Below are 12,057 nucleotides of genomic sequence, written 5' to 3'. Positions count from 1 at the left end.
GAAATTGAAGGTACAATGCCTCTTTGAATTCGTCGTCTCGATCATGATAATGATAAAAGCTATATGCCGCAATATCATATCCCTGTGGTGGTAGACCAGCTCCATCGACAGAACACTCGAGAAAGAAATTCCTGGGACGGTCGTAGTAACGGCCTATGTACTCTTTGGGCTCTCGTGGGGTGTCCCTTTCGTGCAGTTTTGTAGCCGTTGGCCCATGATGTAGTTGTTAGGGTCTGAGGTATCAAGAAGAGCCTCTAGCAGAACCTGGCTGACTCAATCCGGGGTGTCACGGAGATCAGACGAGTTCCCGAGGACGACAATGGCAGTTTGTGTCCGCAAGAAGATATACAGCACTAAGCCCCTGAGACAGATCCTTGAATAAACTACAGGGGTTCTCATCTGATTGACGCTTGCAGTGTGAAAGGATGAGTGGCGTGTACTTGAATCCATGTATCCTTAAAAGATAAACACAATGCTATATACATGATTGAATGACTTCCCTAGGGAAATTTGATATATATCTGGATAGTACTGGCCACCAAAATCTGGGAATACAACCAATCTTAGTCGTAATGAACTAGTAATTGTATGATAATTACCAACAGTTTCTAACTACTAGGTACTACCAAAGTACAATCTACATCTGTACATCGACAACCTCACAATCCGACCACGTAACCGGTGCGGGGTACTATATGATTCATAGTTTCATAAGTCCGAAATAAGTTCAACAAGGGTGACTCGCTACTATTTAACCAATCTATACCCCTGCCTTTCTTTATCTGCTTGAAAGATCATTTCGCTTCAAAAAGGTAATCGAGGATAACGATTGATACTACAAATCCCCAACAAACAACTCCAACATCGAGACCCAACCATGTCCTCATCTAAGCACGTTGTCTTCGACATCGTTGGTACTCTTGTCTCATACGATAATGTTTTCGACGCCATTGATACCCGATTGGGAGACCGATTGCGCGCAGAGGGAATCAAGCCCCGTCTGCTGGGATTTACCTGGATGGAAGCAGCCGAGCGCGAATACACCAATCTAAGTCTTGCCCAAAGCTACGTCCCCTTCGGTCAAGTCTTCCGCACCCTATTCTATCGTATGCTCTGGATGGCTGGCATTGCTGAGCCACGGACCTGGGCTTCCCCCGAAGATCTGGAGTATATCATGGCGGAATACCAACTTCCCAAGTTCCGTCCAGGTGCGGCAGAGTGTGTTCAGAAGCTGCGTGATGCAGGCTTTACAGTGTGGGCTTTTACCGCAGCTGATATCAAGCGTGTTGGGGGCTATTTCAATAACGCGGGCGTTGAGCTGCCTGCGGAGAACTTGCTCTCTTGTGATGACGTCGGTGTGGGTAAGCCTGACTTGGCGGCTTATCGTCCTTTGCTGGAGAAGCTGAAGTCGGAGAATGATGGGAAGACGCCTTGGTTTGCGGCAGCGCATATGTGGGATGTCTCTGCGGCGAGGAAGGCTGGGTATGTGTCTCATCTTTGAGCTGGAAGTTGCTACTGGCTATTACTGACACTTTATTATACAGATTCAAGGGGGCTTACTGCTCTGTGTGGGAGAAGGAGTCTCTGTCGGAACTTTTTGGAGAAATGGATGTTTTGGACGGGACTTTGCCAGGGATGGCAGAGAAGATCATTGCCCACCAGGCGTCATCTTGAAGGCTTGCACTTAGTCTTAATTACATCAACCTGAATAGAATGCCCTTTTGTTAAACTTATTGATTCCGGTGTATATGTAGAAATTAGAAGTATTAAGCCATGAAAAAAGAAGTATATGGCCTGAGACTATATTCTTGTTCTGACAGTAAACATTTTCCAACCTCAACTCTTCTATTGACAATGTTGATTTAAGTTCAAACTTCTCTTTTTTTATCTCCCACTCTAAACTCGAATCATTCAAGCCAACTCCTCAAAGTATTATTAGATACCGCCGGACGAAGCGTTATCACTGTACGTCCGATGTTAACTAGCCGGGTCAGGACCGGGAAAGTTACCGGTGGAAAAGCCGCCGGGAGGGGAAACACCTCCCTAGTCCTCAATTCCAATGCCAATAAATAATTCCGATTCATTTGTGTTTCCTAGCCTACTTCCAAGCCCGCTAATAGTCTTGGACTCTCCAAAATGGAATCGAAGCATACCCCAGTCCCAAATGGGATGACGTCATTCTGGCGGACAGAGCCTCACTTTCTGGACAGCCATCGATCAACCGAATCTCTCCCTCGGGAGTGTGATATTGTCGTTGTAGGAGCTGGATATGCAGGAGCATCTGTTGTGCACCATATTCTCGACCAACTTAGCCCCGGGTCGACGCCGCCTTCGATTGTGATTCTGGAGGCTCGACAGGCTTGTTCCGGTGCCACTGGTCGAAATGGTAAGATTGGATAGTTAAAAGTGATAAACTTTGCTAAAATATTTCTGTTCTGCTTATTGTAGGAGGACACATGAAGCCGGATGTTTATAATGGTATCGCTAGCTTGGCCGTTGATCATGGTGTCGAGGCTGCTGCTGAGGTTGCCGCTTTCGAGGCTAAGCATATCTCGTTTCTGAAGGAGTTCGTCGAAAGAGAAAAGATAGACTGTGAATACACCGTCACAAAGGCTATCGATGTTCAGTTGTCTCGGAGCTATAGCGCAACACTCAAGAAGGCATACGATGGATTGATCGAGAAGGGGTGTGAAGCGACCACAAAGGCAAAATATATCCCCAGGAATGAGGCCGAGAAGGTGAGCACATGCTCGAAATGTCGTATTTCGATATACTGACCAGCTGTACATCAGTTCTCTGGAGTCAAAGGTGCACAAGGTTGTTTCACATATGACGCCGGTCACATTTGGCCATACAAATTCGTGCTGCACCTTCTGGAAAAAGCAATTGCGAAAGGTGTAAATTTACAGACGCACACACCTGTATCTGGAATTACAAAGTCTACTCCCTCAACATCCAGCCATCCTTGGACAGTGAATACTGCCCGAGGTTCTGTTGCCGCCAAGACAGTGGTTCTAGCAACGAATGCGTATACTTCGTCTCTGGCCCCGCAATATAAGGAGAAGATTATCCCTGTCCGAGGAACATGCAGCCGAATTGTCGTGCCTCGAGGTTCTACCGCTCCTCCTCTGACGAATACTTACACCCTGCGCTGGAACAATTGGAATTACGACTACCTCATCCCACGCGCCGATGGGAGTATAGTCGTTGGCGGTGCTCGCCCGGCTTTCATCGATGATCTAGACAGCTGGTACAATGTCAGTGATGACAGCCTGGTTCTTGAGCCTGCTGTCCGATACTGGGATAATTATATGCAGCGGAACTTTGTCGGTTGGGAAAATAGCCACGCTTACACGGACAGGGTCTGGACAGGAAGTACGTTGCTCAATCTATGATTTCCCTGCGTGTACCACTGAACTGACTCAACTTCTCTATAGTCATGGGCTATTCGTCGGATGGACTACCGCATATTGGCCTTGTCCCAGGACAGAAGGATCAGTACATCATCGCTGGGTTCACGGGACATGGAATGCCTCAAATTTTCCTGGCGGCCGAGGGCTTGGCAAAAATGGTACTCAATGATATCGATTTTGCACAGACTAGACTCCCGCGGCTATTTGAGTCTACTCAGTCCCGGCTTGATAGTCGCCAGAACAAGATATTCGATAGCACCCCCGGGGCTGGGAAACCCCAAGCAAGACTGTGAGCAGGATTCAAATTTTAGATGCACCACTACTAGCGATTTAATGAGGTACATATACACATGTCTTTGTATTGCATGTTAGCATAATAAATAGTGGTGGATTTTTATTGTTTATTCCGTATAGAACCTTCCAGGTTTAAATACCAGCTACCTGTAAGCGACCACTCGGGGTGGTGACGCATACGGGTTATAGTTTGCTGAGCGTAGACGAATCAAAGTCTAGGTTATATACTCTATATGAGCCTTTAGGCATTCGAACCTACCCCCACCCCTACCCCTGGGGGGGGGTAGGCGGTAGGGGTAGACTTATTTGCTTATTTACTTACTTACTTGCTTAAATGACCTACAGCCGGCTTAGTGGCTACGCTGTGACTTACTTACTTACTTGCTTACTTGCTTTCTTAAATGGCCTATAGCCGGCTTAGCGGCTACGCCGCGGTTTAATTATTTAATTATTTAATTGGTTGATTGTTTGCTTGGTTAAAGGGTGGCTACGCAATCGCCGCCGGTATATCTTACGTAATCATGCTATACAGTCACGTGCCAGATGCATAAGGCATATATATCACGTGATTAGCCCTACCCTAGTCACGTTACTACCGAATTTTTGACCAATCAGAAGCCATACATGAGAATCTGAGATTACGTAAATCGAAGTAAGATGTTGGAAATAAGGTAATCAAGTACCAGCGTACCGATCAACTCATCCTTCTTGTGGGTGCTCTGGGATATTTTTTATAGCATACTTTTGACTTAACATTTTAACGTTCCTCTTCATGTTATAGAAAATATAGTCCAGCGGGATTAGGTTAGAACACCTGCCAACAAACGGAGTAAGGACTAAGCAGGATAATGTTTCCCTCGTTTCAAACACCCCATGGGCCTTATTCTGCCGGCTGGGCCATTCTGCCAAATCTCACCGTACAGCTTTTCGCCGCCTTGAAACCTAGGGACCATAAGAAAAGGCCTATCACGTGATACGCACACGAGCTTCGCTCCCTTTTTTACTTGCGACACACTCCCCGCTAAACTACTTCGGGTATATCTCCCGCTGGCCGCAGTTTCCAATCAGCTCGTGTAATTTACTATGGTATCCCTAGAGTGATTGTAAGGTACTGTCAGCCATGAAGCTATTTAGAGATTATCTGATCTATCGAACATGAAGCTATTCGGAGATCACCTCCCTTCGTAAAGTTTAATGATCGAAAAATACAGCGCATAACAAAAACCAAGGTTCCTGTTTAAGGCCTAGGGGGGCCATATCGCAGTCTGATATTCAATTCTTAATGCTCAAATTCTCATTCTCTATACTGAATCTAGCCTAGCAGACAAGATGAGAGCGATACAACAACCCAAAGGTCAGCTAGAGTTACAGACTATGGAGATCATCCTCGTATCCTAATGGAATGACATTCTGTAAAACCCTTGTCATTCTGTGTCTCTTGTCATCCATTCTCCTCGATCTTCTCCGTCTCTCTTCTCCGTTGATTTCTCTCTGTGGTATTTATTCATTCTTCCTTCATTCTTTGTTATGTCTCAACTGGATGTTTTCCTCAATAGGAAACACGGTCAGGATCTTGCCTTATCCTGCAAATCCTCGCATTGAGAGCTGACCAGTTAACCAAATATTGATAATGGCCCTCCGAGGTGGCTAAACAGGACTAGATCAAATATAGAGGGGGCATTAAGAGAAAAGCGAAAGCATAAAACCAACCGACGGAGAAACAGTTCAACTCAGACTATCAATTCAACCCTACGATAACCGATCGCCAATATCTCAGTTTTCACCTTCCATATGTGTATATTTTCTCAAGATGAGAAGATGGAGCCGGGCTTGACCAGCAATCTCAGGGAATCAGTTCAACCCTGGGAGGGAAGTACTCGAACGATTGCCATGGTATCGCCTACATAGCCTTTGTGAATCTGGATCGACGATATGAGAGGCTTATACAATACTTGGAGTGACTTGAGCTTTCAAATACACGCAATTATAACCCATTTCCCTCTAAAATTAGTGCATGCATTCTTTATGTAACTTCCAAGCTCGTTGTTGGAGGAGAGTAGGAACAAGCTGTAGGCCGAGGCGAAAAAATGAACTCCAGGGCTCCTTCCTCGTCAGGGAACTTTTTTCTTTATGGCTGAGGTCACGTTCCAATTCCCATTCATTTTACTCTTCCCCTCGACTCCTCTTCCCTTTCGACTAGATCTAAGCTTCTGGAACCGGTCATCACTGTACTCTTGCCACTGTCCACCGATCATCATCAGTGCTTCAGTTCCATCGCATATGCTGTTTCTCTACTTCTTATTGGCTTCTGATCCTCTGACGAGGTTAGGTCTCTTTTTCATCTCACTTCACGATCCTCTGACGAGGTCGCGACTCATTTTCATCTCAATTCTGATCCTCTGGCGAGGTCAGGTCTCCTTTTCATCTCACTTCACGATCCTCTGACGAGGTCGCGACTCATTTTCATCTCAATTCTGATCCTCTGGCGAGGTCAGGTCTCCTTTTCATCTCACTTCACGATCCTCTGACGAGGTCGCGACTCATTTTCATCTCACTTCTGGCCAGCCTGCTGCCGTTCGAAATGAGCTCAAAGCTACCTCCCCGCCGCACCAGGGCGGATCACAATGGTAAGCTATTATTTCCACAGCCCCCCGTGTAACTGACATGAGCTGACTTGAGATAAATCACACAGCCGAAGAGTGGTGGGCACTGCTTGAGATTCCCAAAACCGAAGAGGAATGGGAAGACGCAGCCTCAAATCCATACATTCCCCCGACGAGCGCTAAGAGCGAAACAGAAAAGTCAAAGGGCAAAGAGCCAGCCAAAACGACAGATAAGCCACAAAAGGCACCCGATCCGCGCCATGGGAAGAGGATTAGGGACCTACATGTCCGAGAAATGAAAGGCTGTCTATCCGCATCTAAGATTGGCCTCCCAGAATACCTGACTGGACGTATCATATGGCATAAGGCTAAAATCAGCGACCTCTCTATCGATGAAAACCAGTCTAAGCCATTGACAGATGTTCAAAAAGGGCTAGGATTTGAGAAGGCAGCTAGAGAGTTTGCTGCCAAGTACCAAACGAAGAACACGGAATTTAAGAGGTACTATAAACATATAAAGAAATATGGTAGTTCTCTACGTGATGATGAGCGCCGTTGTACCGGCGAGTACGCCTTCGTCCGTGACCTTCAACTCAATATCATTCAACGGCCCGACATCGAAGATCAACACTTGCGAGAGCTTTCCGAAAAAGCTAGGATCTGCGAGATGTGGGCGAGGTCGCAGGAGGATCCCTCAGAAACCACTTCCGGCACTATTGTGACAGGGCATCAGAAAGGGGAGACAGACGAAACAATGATGTCTGGTGATACCCTCAATGCAACCTTGCGCAGCCACGACAATATTGTATCCAGGGAACAGCGCTCAGATGATATCACGATGGGCGAGGAGGTTACCAATACCTCTCTCATGCAGTTTCTGGGTACCTTGTGTCTGGATTTCCCTCGGGAGTCCAAAAGGAGGCTGATGTGGAACCCTTGTAAGCCTTACATATCATTCATGCAAAAGGAAAGTCGATTTTTCTTGAGACCACAATCCGAGCAAGGTGACATGGACATGGACCGGAATGATCAGGAGTCTGATAGACCTGCCAAGAAGCAGAAGAAATCAGATGAAGATGGTAGATTGATTCTCTACGCGGATGGACAATTAGTCAACCCTCAGAACAGGAATGACATCCATTGTATCGTGGAGGTCAAGTCCAATCTCCTCCGGTCCAAAACTGGCTATGAGAATTTCCTGCGCCAGATGGGCTGGGAGATGCTGTTTTGGATTGCGAATTGCCACAAGCTGAACCTCATGAAAAACCGGTAAGCCGAAATTCCGCGGCAGCTAATGCAGAACGCTAATCAAAGATACAGATGGATCATGATGGCTGAATGTGCTGATGAGGTTTACCTGGTCATCGCCAGGTTTGAACAGCCGTGGCTTGACTATATTTCCGGAGAAGATCCAGAGGACAATCAGCCTGGTGACAGCTTTCTGCATCTCTATCTTGCAGGGCCGCTGAGTGTGTACAACCACAAACACGTCAAACTCTTCGGGAAGTTTGTGGTCACTTTCACTAAGCAACAACTATTAGATATACCGCCTTGATCAAGTTACTTCGGCGCAGAACATTGTACCCGGCAAGCTTTCTCCTCGGCTTTCTCCTGTTTTCTTCTGGGGTTTGTGCCAAGAACCTCGATTTCTTTATGACCGCAGGAGATTTCATCGCGCTGTTTGAGGGTGCAGGGGGTCCACGGCTCAGCGGTCCACGCGCTAGTTCAACATCGGCCAGTTTCCAGCGTCTCGACTCCGGTCAGTCGATCGTTCAGCGGAGATCAACCCTCCCCGCGAACCGCCACTTCAGTGAGATTTCGGTGATTGTCGGGAACGAGTCATGCTCTTGCTCGCTTGACAGTCCGTCCGAACTCTCTATCGGTATTGTACGCATCTGATGACTGGTGGGGGGATAGCTAGACTCCGTCGCCGCTACATAGTTGCCCCGGACAATTTCATTGCTCTAAGCTTCCCGTTAGCATCAATTCGCTTATCCCAAGTAAATTAATTATGTCTTTAACACTTACACTTTCATCGTCAAAAATAAAGGCAGAATACGCGGCCGACTATTCTTGTGGTTTCAATTTAAAATGGAGCAAAGGCATATATCGATTATGCAGAAAGCAGCAACGTCTCTCTCCTCCTAATGTCAATTTGAACCACCCAGACCAAACATAATAATATGGAGCCATCATTGTAGCAACATCAATGTTCACCGTGTCATACCCTGGCCCATCACAGCTCATTGCCCTCATTTTCCATGTTTCTCGATATAATGGGCAATGTGAGAGTCTGAACGGTGTTCATCTGTGCCAGAGGCCATGCCCAAGCAACCAAATAGCTCATCAATTTGCCATACCATGTATCATTAACCCATTCCCGGTCCCAAAGTTCGCCGTAATCATATTTATCTGTCGTGCACCATTCAAAGTCCACGGACTCGGTGAAATGGACTTTCAGTCCATTATCGTAGTACCCAGATATTACACGGGCACGAGTGTGATCATCGAACGTGACAATTGTTGTCTGGCTTTCCTTAGTATTGAAATATGCAATATCAGAGGGAATACTCACGGGGAAAAGATGGTGCAACTGGATGTTCTCGTCCTGAGATGTACCGAAAAGTCTTTTCTGGGAGTTCATTGCTTTCAACATTCGAGTGGCTAGCACTAATAGCTCGGTAATGGATGGTCGGTTCTCATCAGACTCGTCAATCAACGCCACAGCCCATTGATGGCATTGAAGAGGATTGTTTCTCTTTCCTGTGCGAACAATTTTGAAATCATGATGGTTCTCCCGGGGTTCGAAATCGTAGGGCATTGGATAACTATAAAGACTGTCAGTGAGCGATATGATTTCGTTTTTCAAGCATTCCCACTGACTGATAAACATTCCATTCATATACCATCCGGGCTTCCTCAGCCTCATCGGTCTTTCTTTGCCTCTCTGCGATCTGTCTCCACCTCTCTTCCTGTCGTTTGCGCCGCTGTTCTTCATGCTCTTCACTCTCCTTGTCACTTTCCTCGTCACTATCCCACTCACTACACATATCTTCCTCGCTCTCCTCAGAACTCTCATCAACCCCTTGAACGCCGTTGCGCTCGTTTTCGTCATTCTTTTGCTCACGCATCTCTTCGTCCCCCTCGGTACTTTTTCCGTCCTCTTCGTCTTTAGGTAAGTATCGGTTGAGCCATTTAATTGCTGTTTGGTAGTATAAGAAGGCTGACATCAGGTAATAAGATGGTAGAGGCCGGCGGGGGGACCTGAATCCCCGTTCCCACCGCCGGCTCACAAAGGGCTCTTCTTGAATTCTCTCTCTAGTAGGGTCTGGCACATGTTCTGCTCCATTAGGTGTAAAATAAGGAGATTCAGAACCTGTCTTCAGATCCATTTCAGCGACTGAGATACCTAGATGCTCCATAGTTTTGTCAGTAATGGAAGCACCTTCCATCTTCCGTAGAGCCGCATGAATGTCTTTCATATGGTCATAGCTGTGATTGAAACGCCGAAGCAGTACTTCAGGAATAGAGAGGTCCATCATTTTCAATGAAAATTCAAGATGGTGTATCGTTCAATCAAGTAGATTGGAAGAGAATAAGTTAAGGGAAGAGAGCAAAAGAAGACTTTATGTGCGAAGGGAATAGTCGACGTGACGTCAGAGAGCATAATGGACACTTGCTCAAATTGGTTTAGTACTATCGAATTGTACCATTGGTCATGAGAATATAAAATGGGTTGGTCCGTTCTCGAAAATGGCACCGGAGCTCAAGTGACTAGTACTACTGGCCCGGACGGTTAGTTAACTAGAGAATTCCAGACGAAGCGGTCATGTGATAACTATAAAAGCACCCCTGGTGCACAAATCCAATTACCTTCCTTTCTACTAGTAGTCATCCCAAGTGTTGTCCTCTCTAGCACCCTACTATTCCCAGTGAACAACTTTACTTTCACCCTGTTTCACAGGCAGGGCGGACTGTCGGCACCCCTGCTGCCTCCGTTGTAGAGTTCCCTCTTCACTAGCTATATATTGAAGGTACAGGTGAGATAGCGTGGTATATAGACAATTTTATCGTAGCTACACCAACTAAAGCGATGCTATACCTAAGCCTAAGCCTTAAATAGGTACCTTGGTTTTTGTTATGGACTGGTGGTAAAATGCGCTCTATATTTTCCATCAAACCTTCCAGATTTCTTAGAAACATAGTAGTTTTCCATACCAATGAAATGAACTGCTTCACTCAGCCAGTGAAGTGAGAGATCTGTGCAATCTAAGGAAAGCATTATGTTTCGTATTAATCTCGAAGGCCATGGCATGGCTAATGAATAGAGTGATGTTGAAGATACGCTGCTTATGATGTTTCAGCAGCTGTGCTTGTAATACCTGGCATACCAGATCGGCAGACAACATTCCTTTATAGTTACATCTGTAGACAGCTTTAGGTTTCCAGAGACACAATGACTGTTCTTCTTTTTACAGTGAGATCTTTCACATATAGGGAACGAGAACTCAGATTATAGCCATCATCTGACAGTAGAACAAAACATGTCAAACTTCAACCCTAAAAATAAAAGTAACAGCAGTCTAGCTTTCATTTTCCGCAGTTACAATTCTGAAAATTTCATTTGCGACATGTGAGCCAAGAATGTCAAGCGAGCCAATGCTCATCATCTCCAGCATCGGCATATCAAAAGAGAATACCTGCTTAATTAAAGCGCGTAGCTCGAGAGATGGCCATGGCGTCAATGACATCCTGTTCCAGAACAGGCTTGAAGCCACTGCGCTATATCTCGCCCATCATACCCTGGTGCTCCGAAATACAGCCAACGTCTTCGACGGCTCCCATATCAAGGATTGCATCGTCGCCAGCGAGAGGAACACGCCTTGCTTGATATCCGAGAGACGCAGACAGCTGCGAGGTAACGACTTCGAAAAAGAGGCTCTCAGCTGGGTGGTTGTAGGCTGATCCATAAGCGAAGGGAAAGTAGAGTTCGTACTTCGAGTAGGTGTGTTCTGTGGATAGGACATCGGCTACCACTTATAAGATCAATTGTAGTCGGGGTAGGGGGAATTGGTCTTGCTGAAGCACCATCTTTTATGGTCCGAGAAGGACCCAATGAAGCCATGGAAAAATCAACAATTCTCAATATTCTGGGCCGAGCTGCACCGAAAATCCGAATACTAGTTAGGAATAGAGCGGAAGTACGACGTATGGAGTGGTAAATGGAATAGTATTGTGGATAATCTAGAAGTGAAACCCCCACTACGAAGCGTCCTTTTGGGGGGATTTGATGCCTGGATGCCTTATCTTAGAGCGGCAGAAATTTTAAATACCTGAATTACCATAACAGTAGAAAATGGCCTTATTTCTCGGCATTTGAAGCCGTCTACCAACGCTTAATCTGGCCGCCGCTCGAAGTATCCCTCGAGGTAATTCACACACCCTTACATTCCTATTCCGTCGCTGACCCTGTTGTTGTCGCAGCCGCAAAACTAAAGCCAGTCCGTCGCAAGCGTGCTAGATCTCTAGCTATGTACTACTCCTGCACCTCAGCGGAAACGGAGGATTTGATCCCCTCTACCTACCTCCCTCCCCCGGTTTTATGCCGAGGAAGAAAGAAGGAAGAAGAGAGGAGAAGGAGAGAAAACCAACATTAGGGGCTTTTATATATCAATTCAAGTAGAACTTTTTTTGGAACTCAAAAACCACCCAGAAACATAGAGATGGCGAAATTTGTATGGGCCCAA

General features: G+C 46.2%; 6 protein-coding genes across 6 annotated transcripts; 5 read left to right on the top strand and 1 right to left on the bottom strand.

Annotated features, from left to right (window-relative positions):
- Nucleotides 1-877: 877 nt before the first annotated feature.
- N7518_009729 (uncharacterized protein) lies at nt 878-1,674 on the top strand (the record flags this gene model as incomplete). The annotated part of the gene is made up of 2 exons (XM_057190655.1): nt 878-1,482; nt 1,545-1,674. 2 exons carry the CDS (start codon nt 878-880, stop codon nt 1,672-1,674), a joined length of 735 nt encoding a protein of 244 aa, XP_057038311.1.
- Nucleotides 1,675-2,136: 462 nt separating this feature from the next.
- N7518_009728 (NAD(P)/FAD-dependent oxidoreductase) lies at nt 2,137-3,706 on the top strand (the record flags this gene model as incomplete). Its single annotated transcript, XM_057190654.1, has 4 exons — nt 2,137-2,386; nt 2,449-2,738; nt 2,793-3,375; nt 3,438-3,706. The coding sequence occupies 4 exons, from the start codon at nt 2,137-2,139 to the stop codon at nt 3,704-3,706; spliced, it is 1,392 nt and encodes a 463-aa protein (XP_057038310.1).
- Nucleotides 3,707-6,288: 2,582 nt separating this feature from the next.
- Nucleotides 6,289-7,865, top strand: N7518_009727 (uncharacterized protein; the record flags this gene model as incomplete). The annotated part of the gene is made up of 3 exons (XM_057190653.1): nt 6,289-6,334; nt 6,400-7,579; nt 7,631-7,865. The coding sequence occupies 3 exons, from the start codon at nt 6,289-6,291 to the stop codon at nt 7,863-7,865; spliced, it is 1,461 nt and encodes a 486-aa protein (XP_057038309.1).
- Nucleotides 7,866-7,963: 98 nt separating this feature from the next.
- N7518_009726 (uncharacterized protein) lies at nt 7,964-8,209 on the top strand (the record flags this gene model as incomplete). The annotated part of the gene is made up of 1 exon (XM_057190652.1): nt 7,964-8,209. One exon carries the CDS (start codon nt 7,964-7,966, stop codon nt 8,207-8,209), a length of 246 nt encoding a protein of 81 aa, XP_057038308.1.
- Nucleotides 8,210-8,546: 337 nt separating this feature from the next.
- Nucleotides 8,547-9,852, bottom strand: N7518_009725 (uncharacterized protein; the record flags this gene model as incomplete). Its single annotated transcript, XM_057190651.1, has 2 exons — nt 8,547-9,138; nt 9,194-9,852. The coding sequence occupies 2 exons, from the start codon at nt 9,850-9,852 to the stop codon at nt 8,547-8,549; spliced, it is 1,251 nt and encodes a 416-aa protein (XP_057038307.1).
- A 1,102-nt stretch (nt 9,853-10,954) lies between these two features.
- On the top strand, nt 10,955-11,275 carry N7518_009724 (uncharacterized protein; the record flags this gene model as incomplete). The annotated part of the gene is made up of 1 exon (XM_057190650.1): nt 10,955-11,275. The coding sequence occupies one exon, from the start codon at nt 10,955-10,957 to the stop codon at nt 11,273-11,275; it is 321 nt and encodes a 106-aa protein (XP_057038306.1).
- Between the last annotated feature and the right edge of the window lie 782 nt (nt 11,276-12,057).

Source organism: Penicillium psychrosexuale (assembly GCF_028828465.1).
Source record: "Penicillium psychrosexuale strain IBT 29551 chromosome Unknown utg000005l, whole genome shotgun sequence".
Classification (NCBI taxonomy): Eukaryota; Fungi; Ascomycota; class Eurotiomycetes; order Eurotiales; family Aspergillaceae; genus Penicillium; species Penicillium psychrosexuale.
This window is presented reverse-complemented; position numbering and strand designations above follow the sequence as displayed.